This window comes from Triplophysa rosa, linkage group LG5, assembly GCF_024868665.1.
Source record: "Triplophysa rosa linkage group LG5, Trosa_1v2, whole genome shotgun sequence".
In the NCBI taxonomy this organism is placed as follows: Eukaryota; Metazoa; Chordata; class Actinopteri; order Cypriniformes; family Nemacheilidae; genus Triplophysa; species Triplophysa rosa.
Window position 1 is genome coordinate 13,360,680 of NC_079894.1, and position 19,059 is coordinate 13,379,738.

Here is a 19,059-nt window from a genome sequence, read left to right on the forward strand (position 1 = left end):
TCACATCTGTAATCATGTTTTCTCATACCATGGTTACCAATTTATGGTAAATCAATTTCGGCTATTGTGATAACAGCTTTTCACAGCTGGCATAAGTTAAAAATAACCAGACATGCATATGATAAGCATTTTGTTAACTAGCCGATTAGCATCTCCCACTTTTAATGCTGAGGTTTTGTTGCAAAAATGATGTTTTTATAATACAATTTGAATGATCACAGTGTGGCTTATAATATGGTTGAGAAGAGTTTTCTGGTTAGAAAATATGTCTAGAAGAAAGCTCCATGTGTGCACCACTATTGTTGGCATATGGTCGCGACTCCATTTGTTTTGCTTTTGAGCGAGCGTCTTCTGTTAGTTGTGGCTGCAAACATCTCCTCAGTATTTGACTCTCACTCTCTTTTACAGCATGTTCTGTTAATGCTTTGAAGGTTTTACACAAATATACAGAAACGAGAAAAGATCAGGGGATGAGCAACACACAACAGCAACTGGATTAATTTCATAATAGCCGTATATAAAACGTGTTTTGTATGCCATAGTATCTGTATATGGGAACTATTGCAAATATACATGTTGGTTAACTATGACTATTCTGAGACAAGTAAAAAAATGTTTTGTTTTTAACGCTACGATTTTGTATTTAATACATAGATCAGTAAAATTTAAAAAATGTATGTTTTGGATATAGAGTAATAAGTGGTTTACAAGTTTGATTCCAGAGCTGTAAACTTTCCCATATGGTGTTGTGAGGGTGCAGAACCCGGTGCTAAAAACTGAGCTTTGAGGGTAAACACATTGCACTGATTACTTGTAGAGAGCATCGACATTACTGGGAGGGGCTACATGACTGTAAGTGTCTGCAGTATTTGTCATAGTTCAATCACCCTTGATGCAGTATGAGCTGTTTGTTGACTGGGTGCCTTTATCTGTTGTTCATGTGCTCATGGGCTTAGCCGTGAGTACACACAGGACGTGTTCTTCAACCCTAAACAATAGTGCAACAGTGCATTCATCACTTAAGCAGACAGCCACATATGTCAGAGGAGGTGTGCGCTCAAGTGTATTTTTATCTAGGCTATTTTATTTTTCTGAATTTTTGTATGCCAACCCCAGTTTTGGTTAGCCTAATTAAAATAACAAATAAAATATACATTATTGTAAGCAATAAAATGTAAGGGCCACATGTTACACAAGCAAAGCATTCTATATGGGAAAATACCTTTAAGTGCAGCTGGTGAAACCCTGAGTGGGACATGCTGTGGTGCACCTGAAAAGGAGCTTGAAAGTTGTGACTGCTTCATACTCAGCAATGTTATCTGTTTAAATCAAATTGCTTTCCATTGTGGCTTAAACAGGGTTACCTGAGGGGAAAGGTTACAACAGCAGATTTCCCAATCAGTCTCTTTGAACTTTGCATTTTCATCATTCTCTGTAGGACCAGTGATGAGATTTGATACATTTCCCCATACCTCATTCAATTGCGTGTATTGTTAGTTTGGTCTATAAATAGAGCGCATGAGATCCTCCCCGAATGTGTAGTGAAAGCCTAAAGTGAGCAAGGCCCTGTTTGATCAGTCTTTGTGCTTGATGTCTGGTGTTTGTAGGAAGGAGTGCCAAAGTCAGCGCATGCATGTCTGTGGGTGGAGGGAACTCCGCTGATGAAGTTTGGGAAAGAGAGGGCGGACAAAGAGGTTTCGTAGAACAAGGGCCCGGAGTTCATTTATTTGACTAGAATAGGTTATTTCTTTACTGAGAGCTGCCCTCGTGGGAGGCTTGGCCATTGGGGAGAAGCCATATCGTCCGTCTAATGCGCTGCCTGCACTTTGTTGCATAATTTAGCTGAACGTACTGTATGATGAGATTGTATGATAATTGTTTATGTACAAGAATGTAATGCACGATTTTAATTTTAATTGTTTTTTCGAGAAATAATATTAAAAAGTATCGTAAATAAAAGTCTATGAATAGCGTATATAATAGGCAACAAAATGTGGTTAAGAAAGGTGATCGAAATGAAGCATTGGGGTTTATGCTTGAGCTATGGCCATAATGTAACCTATAATCTGTAGCCTAATCTGTGGCAATTTATATGATTTTTTAAACTATTGTTTAATGTACATTTGTGTGTTTTGATTACCATTAAATGTGGTGGGGACATCCGATAAAGTAGGCTAAATATATTTTTACGAAATCGATTTTATGAGTCTATTCTCGCGAGTAAAACGAGTTTCCATATTCTTCTCTGACAAGTTCATCGGTTATGGTATCGTGTTATATGCAACTGTTTTTTACACGGGATAAAGATGTATACAAAAAAGCTTTAAAAATAAACGTTTTTTTTATTTTGCCACTCACAGACGAGTGAGAAAATTGGGAGCGAGTTAATGAAAGCAGGATAAATCTGTCCAGGAGGAAAATAGTCCACTCGCATCTCACATTTCTCCGAGTCTCTCTTCCAAAGACTCCACGAGACCATAAATCACAGCACCCGATATGTATAGCAATTTGTGATGAAAATCCTCTTACGGCTATTTATCAGACGAATTTAAGTGTTTTTATTGTTATTAAATTACAGTATTCTTGGACTACAGTATTCTTGGACAGGAAACAGTCGGTTAATTTTCCCAATTTTGCTTACACGGTAAGTCAGCATTGTTTGAATCCAATTTTACTAGGCATTTTATATAGGCAATTATTTATTTTAAGAAAAGTCTAACCCTTTTGACGGACAAATGGAAAGTTTGCACTGAATTTAGCATTTCACCTAAGCTTTAACACCAATAAACAAGGAAATTCGCAATTAATCATATTAATATATCTAATTTAACGAAATCAATGCCTGCAAATGTTTTAAATGTAGGCTAAATGCGCGCTTAAAACACTAACGAATACATAACGCTGTTATTAATATTTACTGTGATGGTTATCGATTATATTATTAGTGTATTCTTTTAATCATTTTTATTAGTAATATTACTAACTCCAATGCTAAACGGGTCATGGTCATTGGCTTTGATTTTCATTCCTCTCAGAATAATCTAACGAGGTGCGCACAAGAAGAGAGAGAGGCTTGGCCACAGAGGGAGGCGCTTCTGCGTCCTTCTCGCCTTTGAAGAGTTTGTTCTCTCGCTTTCAGAAGAGGACATACCCGTGAGAAAGTATATTGCTAGAGAATTATGAACCTTTAAGGAAACCCGTGTGGATTTTATCCGTCAAGACACGCTAAGCTGCCTACCAGAAGCGCGAGGCTGTGCGGATCGGGAGCGCTCGCGCTCAACCAGCAGATCTGGGAACTCACGGTAACGCGCGTAACTTCAACTTCATGTCATGAACGCGTTGTGACTTTACAAGCGGCGTTTGAATATACAGAGTGCTAGATTGTCAGCAGATTTGGTTGTTATTCAGACCTCTATAATATGTCTCCCCTCGGGCAATAAACTTTAGAAGGTTTGTGTATAGGCTAATTGAAAGTTTTATGAGGCGGGTGCCATCAGGTGTGGTCTGTGGAGACCTGCCTGTCATTCTATTCTCTCACAGAACATTAGCATAGTAAAATGGTCCTGACAAAGCCTGCTGAACGTGTTCCTGCAAATAAATAGAGATGTATGGGCCTATTGACTGTACAAAGACCTGAAATGGCTAGAAAAGAAGCGCTGGATTATTTTATTTAGTTTTTGAATGGAATTAAAGGCTATTTAATTAAAGTTTTCCTTTAATCCTTTATGTTGTGTGCACATACATTTTTTTAAAATTTTGTTCATTTATTTGTTCTACGTGAAGGAAAGCGTAAATCGTTTAAAAACGTTTTTTATTATGTCACATTCGACAGAGATGTTTCGGCTTTTTTCTATCCTGATTTCTATGGGCATTCATTCTGGATGTTTGCTTTTTTTTGTCTTGGACCATTACAGCTCCTCAATTTCATTTCTATGTGTTTTTGCATTGCGAGCAAATGAGCAACATTAACTTAATTCTCTTGGACAAAATTTGCCATGAGATTTATTTCTCAAACTCTTGTGCAACCAGGTCCCTTTAAAGAGATCATCACCCAGAAACACAGACTGTGTTCATTTAATCACCTCATGTCGTTCAAAACCTGCATATGACTATTTCTTCTGTGGAGCACATATGAATTGAGATATTCTGAGAAATATCATTGGTTTTGTGTCAATGGGGCCCAGTACAGTTTGGAGCTTTGCAGAAAAAAGTCATACAGGTTTGGAATGACAAGAGTGTGAATAAGTAATGACAGAATCTTCATTTTTGGGTGAACTATCCCTGTGAGTTCTTTACTCTTAAGGGCTTTTACTTCTTGATTTAATGATTATATAACAATTTCCAAGCTTCGCTGTGTATGGAGAAGGACAGTAATAGAGTTGGTTTTTGTGTGAAGAATACATTAGAGGAGAAAGTTAAGATATCTCACAGGGTCCTGTAACTCTGCCACGGGATCCACTTCCCTTGGACCTTAGCTGACCTCAACTCCATTTTCTCCTAAGTTCAGTGCTCCATCTGAATGGGCCTCTGTGTCAATTTAAAGATGCCAACAGGTCTTAAACTGTACCACAATGCAACGGTCTGTCATAAAAGTTATGATTAATTGTCTAATTAATCTAATTAACAACTAATTGACTCACTAAACTGACTCTCACTCTTGTAAAAACTGTAATGACAGCCTGTACAACGTTCTGGAATGTCCATACATTTTCCCCTCTTACAAAATGTATTTGACTTTCTCCCCCTTGTGGTTACATATATAACTTGCGAAGATTTTTCCTTGAGATATGTCCTTTGACGGAGCTTGTTAATTTCGGTTTGATTGTGGCAACAAAAAGCAGATCTTATGATTGCTATCAATTCTCAGCCTATTTTCAATACTACAAACAGAATTAAGATATTACCAATGGCTGCGCTAGGCTTTCACTTAATAGTTGGTTTTAGCTGATTTGCCAGATGAAATCCATGCAAGTTCAAGAGCGTTTCTACATCGGTTTTAGGACACTGATGAAGGATATTACCTTTTTCTCTTTATCTGAACATCTCTTACCAAACCTTTGATAGCAAAGAATGTTAAGTGCTCTTATTGTACACTCATGTTTGTGGCTGTAAGCAGTGTTTAATAAGCTGTATTCTTCTGAAATTGCCAGGTCAGATACATTAATCATGGTGGCGTCGGTGCCTTTGAAAGACTGGGCCAGGTCATTACTTGAAGCCTGTCTAAGGCTGAACCGGGCGACATGAAAACGCTTTGAATGTCATTAGTTCATCCAGACACACTAATGGCTGGTTTTTCCCCCTCCCTCGGCTTAATTTGAACAAATGAGATGTGAGCTACAGTATAAAGGCCTGTGAGGATGGGCTGGCCTGTGTGCCCGAATGCTGGCCCGATTGAAATAATTACCAGAGTATTCATTTAGAAACTGTGAAAGTGAGGGTCCGGGTCTTCCTTAGCACTGGGTGGATAGGATAACTAGAAATTAACAAGATATCTGGTTTTATATAAATTATTTCAATGATGAAGCTTCTTTCGTTCCAGCCACCCATGTTATCTCAAGGGTAACTTTTCGGCTTCCTTTTATAGAGTATTTGGTTGCTTAGTGCATCACTATCTTTCACTCGCTCTTTTTAGAGGTCGCTGTGACTGTTCAGGCTAAACCTTTCAGGGCTGAAATACTATCTTCACCATTAGCCCCTCTTTCCTAATTTATTCCCATTTAAGGATTTGTTCATCCAAGTGTTCCTACTCAGTCATTCCCTTTTACATTGTTTTTAATCTAGCTGTATTTGGTTATCAAAGCAAAAGGCAAGACACTTTAATGAAGAGGAGCGAAGGTAAAGCTGTTTGTCCAGGATTAGTTTCAGAGAGGAAAAGACATTAGCTACTGAGTCTAAATTGCTCAATGCGGAGTTTATCCAGAAGAGCACATTAATCTGGACTATAAAGTTTAGAACAACAGTACGGCTCAAATGTACAATGTTATTTATTTTACTGATTCTTTGTGTTCTCACAAAATCAGACTGTGGCATTTTTTTGTGGATCAAGAGAAACAGTAATATGTAAATATAGTATGTGAATGAAGAGAGGCATTATTTAACACTGTTGTTCTGTAAGGATGACAATTATTCACTTTGACTTTATAGACGGTTTCAAAGCAAAGACATAAACAAACATTACTGCGCATGCATGTTTTGGTGGCTCAAACTTAACTTCTGGCAAACATCCGCACAGAACTGGGTCCCTGCAGATTATTTCTGATAACAAGCAAAAGAAATCACAAGTACATTAGCTAGCAAGTTAAAAGTATGTCTAGACAGTGATATTTTGTGCTACGTAGCTTAACGTAAATGCGACAAAGTTACACAACCCATTCAACAATCAAATTAAAATAAAATGAATATACAATAAAATTCAACAAATTTTTTATTTAATACAATCATTGTACAGTACAATCTTAATATAAATTAATCTAATATGAATGAAATATAAATTGTTCTATTATTAGCCACTAGCCAGACTGATAACAAACACAGACCGGATGTTAACTTCGGGCCAGGCGCGTGCGTCCAATGAAAGTGTCTATATAGATGTTTCATGTTGGGAAAAGATTATTTGGAGGGGATTAAGATCACAGAGATGTGAAACATAAATGTACCCAACTTCCTCAGTATACTGTAACTAGTTCCATCTAAAAAGTGCTAAAATTTCACAAGCTACCCTTAGTTATCTAATTTCTACTATTGACTAGTGTTTATAACTTCATAATTTTAAAGTCAACAAAACACATTCAATAACCCGTAAACCTAGCAATCAGTATTATAACAGCAATCAGATCAGCAATAATAGGCTTAATCTCACGCATTGTGATGTGAGATGTGAGGTATGTGTGCAAGTGCGTGTGCACGCTGTAGGTGCCTGAGCGTGCTGTTTGTGTGGTCCGTGCGTGCGCCTCAGTCAAGGGTCTAGTGGGGATGTGCTCTCGTGCTCCGTCCGACAGGTGCGTGATGCAGCCGCGTGGTGTGGAATGCAAACAGTGGCCACTGCATTTGCGTAGCAAAAATAAAGTCTGCAAACCAATGTGCCTCTTTTGTCAAGGCTGAAAGCCTCTGACTTAGACACTGCTGATTTCATTGCTGATGTACCGTGAGTTGAGGAATTTACCCTATTATGAAGTCAAAAAGCAATGATCCTGAACGTGGGCAACGTCATTGATGACCAATGCTGAACAGTTGTATAATTGAAATGTCTTATGTCTTTTTAGATCAAACTGATTGCGTGTCTAGCACTAAACAGCATCTTTCTTTTTGAACAAAATGAAGGCGTTATTTGCTGTATTGCATGCATTTGCCGCTCAGGTCTGGACTTCCAGGACACGCAGATATTTATGACAGTGACTGTGCTATACCTGAATGAGAAGAATATGTATTTCTGCAAACATCAAAAGAAAGCATAATTTGACGAAAAAATGATCCTCTAAGAGAGCAAATGAAACCAGCTGACACTTGAATGATGGATCTTTGCAATTAATGAGTTGTTTTTGCTATCATGTTCACTGAATGACATGAATGGTGGTCTGAAAACCACATGTGTTCACAATCCAATAATCAGCGCCTTTTTTCTTGGAAACTTCAACAAAAGAGTAAAGGGTTTTAAACAGGTAATGCTGGTTTTCTTGGCAGCATACTCTCTCTCTTCGCCTCTCCAGTGGCTGGACCATTGACAGTAATGGGAACTTACCTTTTGCCAGAAAAGGATTATTGAATTATACGCTTGGATGTCACGCACTCAGACATGCTGCGATTGAACTCGGGTTCTGGAGCATATGAACATTAAACTGTCCTAGAACCAGTGTCTTGAATGTCTGCAAATAGCTAAAATACAGGCTGTTGTAACTGTTTCAATAAGGTCAATACATCACTCTGGAAAGAAAATAAAAGAATGGCATGCTGATCCCAACTGGGTTATCTTGGTTAGAGTTAGGATGGTCTTGGGCGATTTCTCAATATGCGTTCTTCAGCGGTCTTGTGTCCTCGTGTTCTCGCTCTACGTCATCAATAACCGTCAAAGTCCGGTTCCAATACTCAAGAACAGAGAACGCATGAAAGTATCCGGATGTGTTCTCGATATCAAGGATGCCTCGATTTCAGCCTTGCACGTGTAAAGAACCCGCTTGAAGTCCCAGAAGTCACTGCGGCACGTCCATCCAAGTTCGTTCTTCCGAGGCTGCCTCGCAAGACCGGTCTCCACGAGAACACAAGTCCGTTCTTTGCGTTCTTGGAATTGAGAAACTGCCTTGGTCTAGTTGGTAAATCTGAATATTCATGTGAAAAATATGGCATACCAGCTAGGTCAATTCAACCAAAAAGAGTCTTTCATAGCTAAACTAGCAACGAATCCTGGTTGGGACACAGGCATCCCATGCATGCATGAAACAACATATGCCCCTGTCAACAGAGCATTATAAGTACTACTTCAAGGAAAGACCTGTGAACTTGAAGAGCATGCATACTTCTTGAGGGCGCAAGTCTTGCGGGTTTGCATGTACCCATTTTGTATTGGAGATTGAGGGTGATGAAGTTTAGAGAGCCAGAGGGAACACTGATAGATATATTACACGCACCTCATGGCCGAAGTTCACACCCCCAGATATAAGCATGTCTGGCAATGATCAGTCAGACCCGGCTTGTGTAGCATACTTTGCATCTCCGCTTTCACCAGGTGTCTTTTATTGGCTGGCTGATTTAGCGTGGCCTATCCAACATCACTGCACCTCATCATTAATGACAGGTAGACCTGGCACATCAAACACCTCTAATGGTTCTGTCTGAGACAGAGGGAGGAGAACAACCTGGGAGGAATGGGCAGTGAAATAACACATGCGTCTCTTGAGAGACACAGTTTCCAGTAGTTCGACTGGTGCAAGCAATGCCAAGGTCGTGGGTTTGGTTCCACGGGAAACGCATGTAGTACCTCCGAGAAAACATTATCATGTCAGCTTTGATGTGTTCAGACACTCATGATTAACCTCAACATTAAAATCAACACATCATCTACAGTGTCTTTGTAGAGCGTATCCAGCAGAATTCCCTTCGATTACCACAAGCAAATCAACGACAGCCAGTCCCTCATTTGCATCGGCTGTCATGGCCGAGCAGTTTGTGTCCACCTTAGTCACAATGACGCCGCTGTGATGCTCTACGATTCTTTAACAGTGACATGTATTTGCCCGAGGGTGGGTTGCTCTGCTTTTGAAGCATGCCTTTAATCAATGAGTCCCTGTACGGAGACCATCAACACCACTCTGCTCATAGCTCTGCAGTTCCTCAAGAGTGTAGCCGCATATAGACTCGTCCCTCAGGCACCTTCAGCTCGCATGTTAACAGCCATGATCCAGGAGACATAGACTGGCCAACAGAGACACTGCTCAGGGCACTTAAACACAACCAGCTGCACTGCTCCTCGTGAAGATTTGTACATGTTGGATAGTTTGGCCTTTCCCTTTCTTCCCACAACCAGAGCTCCTCTGCTCTTTTGGTTGTGGTTATGTAGCTTAGCAGTATGCTCTTCCTCTTGACTTTCTTGACCACAGTTTATGTCATTTCAGGAACGTGTGGGTTTCCCTAACCAAATCCGAAACCAAATCGAGACGGTTCTTGTGTCTCAGTAGCATTTAGGTAAATGTGTTGCCCTGAAGCAAATCTGATGTCCTGGTTAAGTCTATTTGATTAAGAAATTAGAGTTGCTAATTACATTCATGGAACTGAAATTCATAGTAGACCTTACTATAAACTCTTACTACAGGTTGTTTGTCAAGTTTATCGAGCAGTCAACTGTTTTCTTTCATACATAAAAATTCTGAAGATTTGTATATTTTCCGCAAAAAAATCTTGTGCTTGCTCATGCAAAACCAAACTATGATGCTTTGGTTTTGCATGTGTTCCTATGTTGCTAAATGGTTGTTAATGAGTTGGACTGAGGTTGCTAGAAAGTGTTGTAGGGAGTGGTTAGATGGTTGCTAACTTTTCCTACTCAAAAGAACCCAATTATCTTTGTTGTGGCCTCTTTTGTCATCAAAAAGCATAAATCTCATTGTTTAGACATCTTTTAGATACACATACAACACATTAAATAGGATATATGGTATTATTACATATTACGAAAGTACATTTGGCTGTACTAACTTAAATAAGCACGTGTATACATTTTTCAAGATGTATGTAGGAACAGCACTTATCGGAAAAAATGTCTCTCATAATGTTAATTTATATTAATTTGCTATTAACTAGTAGTAGTTCACTTCAAAATTTGCCCCTATTGCCTTTCCATAGTCATTTTTATTCCTACCATGGAAAGTCAATGGGGGCGCATTTTGAAGTGAACTACTCCTTTAAGCAAATATACAAAATAAATTTCAAATGTAAAAGTCAAACTATTAAATACTGAAAAAAGTATATTGGTGTAATATCCAAATATCAATTTTTTTTAAATAATTGTCTGTAGAACAGTAATTGAAACATTGTATGTTGCTTAATTAAAGCAACACTGCCCCATGCCGCAATTGTCTGTTACCAGTGTTGTAAATATTGTCGCTGTATAAGCTTCCCTGTGGGCATGTGAATTTGTTTACTAGGCTGATGGAACCTGAGAATGCAGAAACGTTGTTTGGAAACCATGTTGCACTCTTCAGTAGGCAGGGGATGGGCGGGGCTGTGTGCAGTTTTTATATAATGTAAAATTAGCAGTAATGTACATGACAAATTTTACAAGACTACCATGTTATGAGCCAACGTTTAACAAACCCCTCGAAGTATGAGTGAAAGTAACTATGATACTTAGGAAGTCCCCAAAATTAATAATTTAAATATGAATTTATTTTATCATGAACCATTTTCATTGCCGATCACATTCTTAACAGCCTGCTGTGTGTTTGAGAGGCAGGTAGTGCTCTTATCATAACCTCTGGCCTGTGCCCCCAGCGTGCCAGCTCAGTTTACAGGAAGCAGTGAGGTGGGGGGCCTTCATGGATCGAGAGGCCAAGGGGCTTATTTAGAAACTGACAGCCTGAAATGAGCCTTACCGAGCCCAAGTGCTGGCCAGCCTATTAGCCAGATTGCACTTCCATAGCCTGTAATGAATGGATTTCCAAATTCCTGAGCTATGGAGCCGCTCGTGTTTCTTTGTAGGTGTCTGATATTGATTTGTTTGTTACGGTCAGTCTAGTTTTCCTGCAATAGGTTTATACATTCAGCTGGATAGAAGCTGAAGAGTGAAGGAGGGCAGCTGGCCAGACTGTAAGAATGATTGTTGTGGTCAGGAGCGCAGATGTGTAGATTCTGTTGCAGTCACAGCCATAACACTTATACGCACGCACACACAAACCATTTCTAAACAAACAATCGTGCATATGCGGCTCGGGGCGTGTGCTTTTATTTCGCTGGTGATCAAAGCAATTACAGCGGTTTACATAAAGTTCCACGCATTTAGAAATGTATACCATTAGAATTATAAAATCATCACAAAACAATAAATCCTTTCACATAAACATCATTTTGATTTTAATGCACCATATGCAGGAGTTATAGGGTCGAAGTCGCTGTAAACCCTCTTGACAGAATGTCTACATTCATCTCTGGTCATATGTGGTCTCTCTAAGCTGAGCCCTTCCTCCAGAGACACCATAAATATGTCTTGAAGCTGTTGAAACTGGGTTCATATTTATTTGGCTGGATTTAGCGGACATAAATTCTAAATTCGCTTTAAAAATCCAATAAACCAAGATGACTGAAGATCTTTAGATACACCATTAGACATCTTTAATGCTCCTGAGGAGCACATGAGATACTATTTTTACTTTTGGCTGTAAAACTAGATTTATTAAGCTTTATCTATCATATTGTTGAAGAGTCCAATGGTGAGTTTAGGAGTAGATTAAAGGGAGAGACTGTGACTGAAACGGATAGAACGCCTCCTTCTGCACGAACAGAGTAGTGCAAGATTGAACAAATGAGTGTCTGGTTTATTTTACTAAATGTTTGTGCTTCTTGTGTATTTTTATGTTTAATAAGAATATTGCATGTGAGACTAGCAAGACTGTTACACTTTTAATTGGTATCAGTCACTTATGGGAATCTGTGGTGGTAAGGATACAGCTTTACTAGGTTGCAGAACAGAAGTGTTCACCTAAAAATAAATTTGCAGAACACAAAAGAAGATATCTTGAAAAAACTCAAATGGCCGTCTTTATTCTTCATTGGGGTGAATAAGGGCTGCACAATATATTGAAATAACAAAAATATCTAAATGTGCATATCGTGATATACAGTATATATATTGCAGTTGTCCGATTTTTTGAAGTTTTAATGATTCTTTCTTTTTCATGAAAGAATATGAAACATTTATGTTGGTTATATATTTTTCAGGTTTTTACAATTTTTTACTATTTAAAATATAATTTTATTATGATCGTATCTTATGTTGTATATCACAATATTCAAGTCACATTTTCTCCCAGTAAATTTTCTCACATTTTCTCCCACATTTTCTCGCTTTAAAGGGATAGTTCACTCAAATTAAAGCCATCATTAAAAACGCATATGGTTGTCTGTCTTCTTCATGGAGGTGAATAAAGGGCTGCACAATATATTGAAATAACCAAAATATCTAAATGTGCACATCGTGATATATAAATATATTTTTATAAATTATCGTATCTTATATTGTTTATCACAATATTCGCATGTCCCTTCTTTCCTCAGTGTCACGCAGCCCCAATAGATGGTGACAGAATTTTCATTTTTGGGTGAACTAATCCTCTAAATCTAAAAAAGTCTTAGTCCTAAACGTATAGTTCAACCAGAAATCACCACAGAAAATTATTTATTGATTCACCCTCATGTTGTTCCAAACCCTATGTCTTACATAAAACAAGAAATGGTAAAAGTGCCTCAGCCACTGTAACCCACACCCTCTCACAGCAAACATCTTTCTTATTCTGAATTAAGGTCGACTGTCATCAGGTCAGTTCTTCTTGTAACGCATCTCATAGAGGTAGCAATGAGAAAGGAATCCAGCCTCAGTCAATTCCACACAACTGGAAAGCAATAAAACTATGCCAAAATGAGCACGCCACGATCCGTTGCTTGCCTTTCATTCTGCTCCCCCAGCAAATAATTGGCCTGTCATTAATCATTTTTTGTGTTGCTGTGTTTGACTGAGTCCTGCTCTTTGAATGGTGTTAACTGAGACACTGTGGCCCGTTCCTGACCCTGATATAAATCAGAGCCCACAGCACAGGTTACACAGTCACACACTGCAATGAGTCAATAAACATCTGCATTGCTCAGGGCTCTTATCAACCTCTCTCTATCTCCGTGGCTTGTAAGACCCCCTAAGAGCAACAAGGCCTTTTCTACGTGTGCTACCAAGTCAAGAATGCTTTTGACAGCGTTCACTTCAAGGCTGTTTATTTGATGGACAATGGCTCTTTTTAACATCGTAGCTTTGTCTGCAGGCAAGTCGGCACCGGCCACGCTCAGAGATTGCACTGTTACAACAATAAGCGTGTTTCTAAAGGCATTATGCCTGTGATGAATGGGTGCACCTTTGATTATAAGTTTGTATGTATGCGGACATGTCACCCGCATGTTGCTCTCTTGAGTTTACATAACCTGCCTCTGTATGTTCCCGTAGGTAGGTGTATAATAAAGTTGTTCCTTGTTCTTTCCATGCAGGTGGGAGTTGGTGGCCAAAAGGTCGGTTCAGAGCAATGTCTGTCATACCATCAGTCACAGATGCATCGTGTCACAGGAAGAGCTGGCAGGTGTATATAAATGAACACATTCTTTGCTTGGACATCTGTCGATTCAATCGTGTCTTAGTAGACTAGAGAAAAACTTACATTCAGTTACCCATCAACCTCTGCTTTGTTTGTGCAGGTGCTTGTATGGGTTGTGATGTCTCTGCTGCCCCTGGTGGCAGGAGGCAGGTCAGGTTTCAGAACAGAATCCGAAGTTGCGGTGGGATTCATTGGCACTGGAGTGGAGGAACCGCCTTTAGAGACTCTTCCGGACATTGAGGAGGACATAGACGAGGGCAGTGACTCTCCATGGCAGGGTCTGTTTGGTAAGTCTGAAACTTTCCAATGTTCTACAATCAATTAATTATTCAATCCTGAAAAGTGATAAATCTCTCTTTGTCTCCATCTGTTTCCATGTCTCCTGCAGAGCCATCTGTGTTTGTTGAGGACGACCAGCAGCCGGCTCGATGGGAACGTTCCCGCCGGTCACCAGTTACCACTGACATACAGACCAAAGGTGCACGCAAAAAAAAGAAGAAAAAAGAGAAGGAAGAAAAGAAAAAGAAAGACAAAAATAACGGGAGGCGGCACAGCAGTCGGGAATGCCGCGTGGAAAAACGGGAGATGCGCGTACGGGACCTGGGCATGGGCTTTGACTCGGACGAGATCGTCCTTTTCAAGTTTTGTGTCGGTTCTTGTCAGAGGTCTCGTGGGAATTACGACCTGGCTCTGCGTGCTCTGCTGGCCAATGGGAGTTTGCCGAAACGCACAGCCAGGAAGATCAGCGCTCACCCTTGTTGCCGCCCGACGGCCTACGAGCCGGTCTCCTTCATGGATGCTACCACTACCTGGAGAACCATCAAATCCCTCTCTGCTGCAGACTGTGAATGTGTAGGATGAGCCAAGCTGGTAGAGGGGAGGGGGAGCATGACCTGAAGATATGGTGCAATGCCCAAAGAGAAGGAGGAATCAGGAAGCCTCCCGGGCCAGAGTTACAGAACGAGGTCAGGCAAGGTTGGCCCTACCACTTCCTGGTGAACCATCAAATCCCTCTCTGCTGCAGACTGTGAATGTGTAGGATGAGCCGAGCTGGAAGAGGGGAGGGGGAGCATGACCTGAAGATATGGTGCAATGCCCAAAGAGAAGGAGGAATCAGGAAGCCTCCCGGGCCAGAGTTACAGAACGAGGTCAGGCAAGGTTGGCCCTGGTTGAAAAGCTGCGAGGGAATTTGGTTTGTCTTTGGAGGCTGTGAGGGATTTCCAACATCAGCCTATGTATACAGACTTTAATAATGCCAAACCTCTGTAAACAGGATTAAATGAGATTGCATCGAGTCAGAGAAGATGAGAGACATCACCCGAAGTGGGAGAATAGCTACTTTGTAGTTACTTTGTAGCAAACAAAAACTACATGTTATAACTCTACTAGCATTTTCTTACCAGGATTTTCATCAGGATTGGATGCCACACGAAATCCTGAATAGTTTGTCAAGCTCATTTGTTGATCCTGGATGTCAGTGCCCATTTTCCTGGCCTTTAATTTGACATGTCGTATTTCAGCCAAATTAGCAAACTCGGGATGACTCGTTATTTAACGGCATGTTATTGTTGTAATTTCAATGTAATTGCAAAATCACATGTGGAGTATTATTAAAAGTTTAGCCCAGAGAAAACACAAAGGCCAGTTAGTATTACCCTTTTAGCTGAAAGCATTGAAGGTTGATTGTATTTACAGTAGGTTGTTGTCCATTTCTCAGGATGTTTACAATACTGTATTTTCAATGCTTTTTGATAGGGGCTAGTAAGAACAGATGATGTTCCATGAGGCCAGTTTTGTAAGATTTAAATTGCATAGTAATTGTATAGACTGAAAATATAGTGACTATAGATAAATATATATAAAGAAATATTTGATTTGATGCTTAACTTTCTGTAGCCACAGTACTGTTCAATAGCATTTGTAAATGTATTAATGCTGGTGCATCCAAAAGGAATAGTTCACCCAAAAATGAAAATTCTGTCATCATTTACTCACCCTCAGGTTGTTCCAAACTTGTATACATTTCTTTGTTCTGCTGAACACAAAGGAAGATATTTGAAAGAATGTCAGTATCCAGATCTCATCCCCCATTTACTGCCATAGTAGGTCAAATAAATACTATGGGAGTCGATGGGGGATGAGATCTGTTTGATTACTGGCATTCTTCCAAATATCTTCCTTTGTGTTTAGCAGAACCAAGACATTTATACATGAGGGTGAGTAAATTATGACAGAGTTTTCATTTTTGGGTGAACTGTCCCTTTAATATGTCAATACTAGCATTAAGATACACGTAGTCCATGTAGAAATTAAGTAAAACTATTCTCAGACCTAGATGTTGTTCTCCTTAGTGTTTAATAAGTGAGAAATAAGAAATTAGTAAAATTCTGTGGAGTCTACCAGAGAGTGCTATACCAGACTCCTTTTTCAGCCAAATTATGACCACAATGCATTTGTCATTGTTTCTTATTGTTACTAAATGGATGCCGTGCATCCCTTTACAATTACTGAACACTTAACAGATATCATATTTATTTTTTCATTTAAGTTATTTATTTATTGCTATGTCTGCAGATGCGTCTCTGGATGTTTATATTTATTACTGTTTATACTTTTGCTTCTGTGTTCGCTTCCTCTCATCTCACGATGAACCAGCATGGATATAAACAAGGCCTTGAACAAGCTGCAAAATATCACATGCAGGGAAAAACAGGGATTCGCCCTAAATATTAATTTATGGGACTTGTAGATATATCTTCATAAATCATGATAAAAGGTTTATTGGGTCATTTTTTCGAGTCCTCCAAGATGACTTGGTGGGAAGTGTCAGCTTTAATTTATAAGGGAATTGAAATGGTTTTCTTCCAAAAAAATTTGACTAGTCCATCTGTCTGCCCAACCTGCTTACCTCGATGAGCTTTGATGTTGTATTCAGTTTTATTATTAAAAGCTGCTCGGAAAAAGACATTTTAAATATTGTCTTAAAAAGCTGTTATCAATAAATTGCTTTGCTTCAGTATTTTACATGTTTTATTTATCTATTGTTGTTGTTGGCAAAGTTACTCTTTATTTTTGTATTTCATATTTTCTGTATAGGAATAAAACTGTTTATACATAATGTGAACTAAAATAATTGTCCTTTATATGTATTTTTAACTCCACCTAGAACAAAATTAAAGTTTGGTTTTGTCTAGCTTATCACATTAGCGCTTGTATTTTTAATTATGAAGAAACAGCTTATGAAAGGAGAGTAAACACTTTCAAATCTTCAAATCTGTTCATCCGCAAGGTTTTCCCTCCACTGACCTCTTGATTCAGTTCGGCTAATGGCAATCATCAGGTAGTCAGGTAGACTGCTTGGAGACATGTATGTACATTATAGCACCATTAGGCCCTAGGTGAACCTCTCATCTGCTAAAGTGCAAAGAACGTTTCCATCTGTTGTTGAGCTGCTAATGAGTGCACCTCTCACAGACCAGCCTGGCGGTTGCTCAGGGGCCTCTGTGCGGTGCGTCTGCACCTCTCACGCCCTGGCTGAACTTTATTAACAGGAGATTGGAGCCTCTTCTGAATTTTTGAGGGATACTGCACCAAGAACCTTATGCCTACAGGGGCGTCATCACTGTTGAGTTAGTACATCTGGATTACAAGACTGTGGAGGCCAGGGTTATATTATATTACCCAACTATGAAGATTCATATGCCTTAATATGTTAAAATGACCTTCAGTTAACATCTGTCCTTGGAAACACATCGATTATTTTCATTACTTGAAAATCTCACACGTAATGCCCATTTTAACCTATGGAGGCCGCCATTACTGGCTCACCCAAAAATGAAGTCTGTAAATACTGTATTTACTCACTCTCATGTCATTGCAAACCCATAGGCTGGTTGTTTTTTGCAGAGCACAAAAGCAGAATTTTATATTCTTTTTTAATATAGGCCTACCTTTCATCCATGAAATAGGCTTTATTGAAAAGCTAGCAAATGATACACAACGCACTCTAAAAGCACTAAAGTAGTCCATATGACTACAGTGCAAAATCTTTTTAAGTGCAAATCATTGCAGGCAGCAAGGCATTGGTTCTCATGTGACGTCAGACTGGCGCCATATTGGATTCGAGAGCTGCAATGATTTGTCTAGCCTAATATATTTGGTTAAAGACTTGATTTCATTTTTCCTTTTATATAATTCTGTCGTATGATTGCAGTAAACACAAAAAAACGAATGATTGATAGACATGCTTCGCTTTATTGTCATTTGTGAGGCTAGACACTGTAGACAGACCATAAATGAGTCACCATCCATTGGTTTTAACCTGCATGGTTATATAAATATTTTTGCTTTCCATCTAAAATAACAGCTTTCGGCTTTGTAATGACATGAGGGTGAGTAAACAACTAATGATGATTTGTAAGGAGTTGCAAACAATCAGAGCCTTTTAAAGGTGTAAACAAATGGCAGAGACGCGTCTACATAAAGCTTTTCTAAAATATCGTTTCACTGTACGCTTGACGATTCCATTTTTTTACTGACTGTTTGCAGGTAATAAACTGTGAGCTCACTTTTAAAGTGTTTATTTAAAATTGTGCGATACTGACACCTGCTGGTCAGTATATGACAACGCGTAATAGTAGCGCGCGTCTGATTTTGCCAAGTGGTTGATGTCCTTACGGCAACATCATGTTGACCCTGGGACAACATTTAAATCAACCAATCAGATTTCAGAAATAAGTTTACAGTTTATTTTAAGTTTAATCTTCCAACCAGGATTAGGTGCTTCTAGACCATTGTTTTTCACTTATCATTTCCCTCTGATTTTAGGGGTAAGTTATGGTTAGGGTTGGGGTTTGGTGTGGGTTTAGGTTTTATTTATAAAAATGTTGTCTAAATTGCAATTTTTTAAAAAACGTTTTCAGCTGTTAAATCATATCCATAAATTCTGATTTTCTACATTTTTGTGTTCATATATGCAGATTTTGTGTCAGTGTGGCAATTCTCAGTACATATAATAATATATATATAATTTAAGATATTGGCAGTAAGATATAGGCCTATAGGCTATTGGATTTTGTATGAGGCTGAGCTATAAAATGACTAATGTAACTATAATTCAGTTTTAACATTAATATCTTTGCTCCTGTAATATTGCTCTGTTTTCTCTGTCTGTGTTACACAATCCAGGTGAAAGCAATATCAGAGAACAATGGGAAGTGTAATT

The 19,059-nt window shown here is 39.0% G+C and overlaps 1 protein-coding gene across 1 annotated transcript; it reads left to right on the top strand.

Moving 5' to 3' along the window:
- The first annotated feature begins 846 nt into the window (after window positions 1–846).
- On the top strand, window positions 847–15,469 carry LOC130554115 (glial cell line-derived neurotrophic factor). Its single transcript, XM_057333553.1, has 6 exons — window positions 847–852; window positions 1,608–1,694; window positions 3,242–3,302; window positions 13,732–13,820; window positions 13,936–14,122; window positions 14,224–15,469. Exons 1-6 carry the CDS (start codon window positions 847–849, stop codon window positions 14,694–14,696), a joined length of 903 nt encoding a protein of 300 aa, XP_057189536.1. The 3' UTR covers window positions 14,697–15,469.
- The last annotated feature ends 3,590 nt before the right edge of the window (window positions 15,470–19,059 follow it).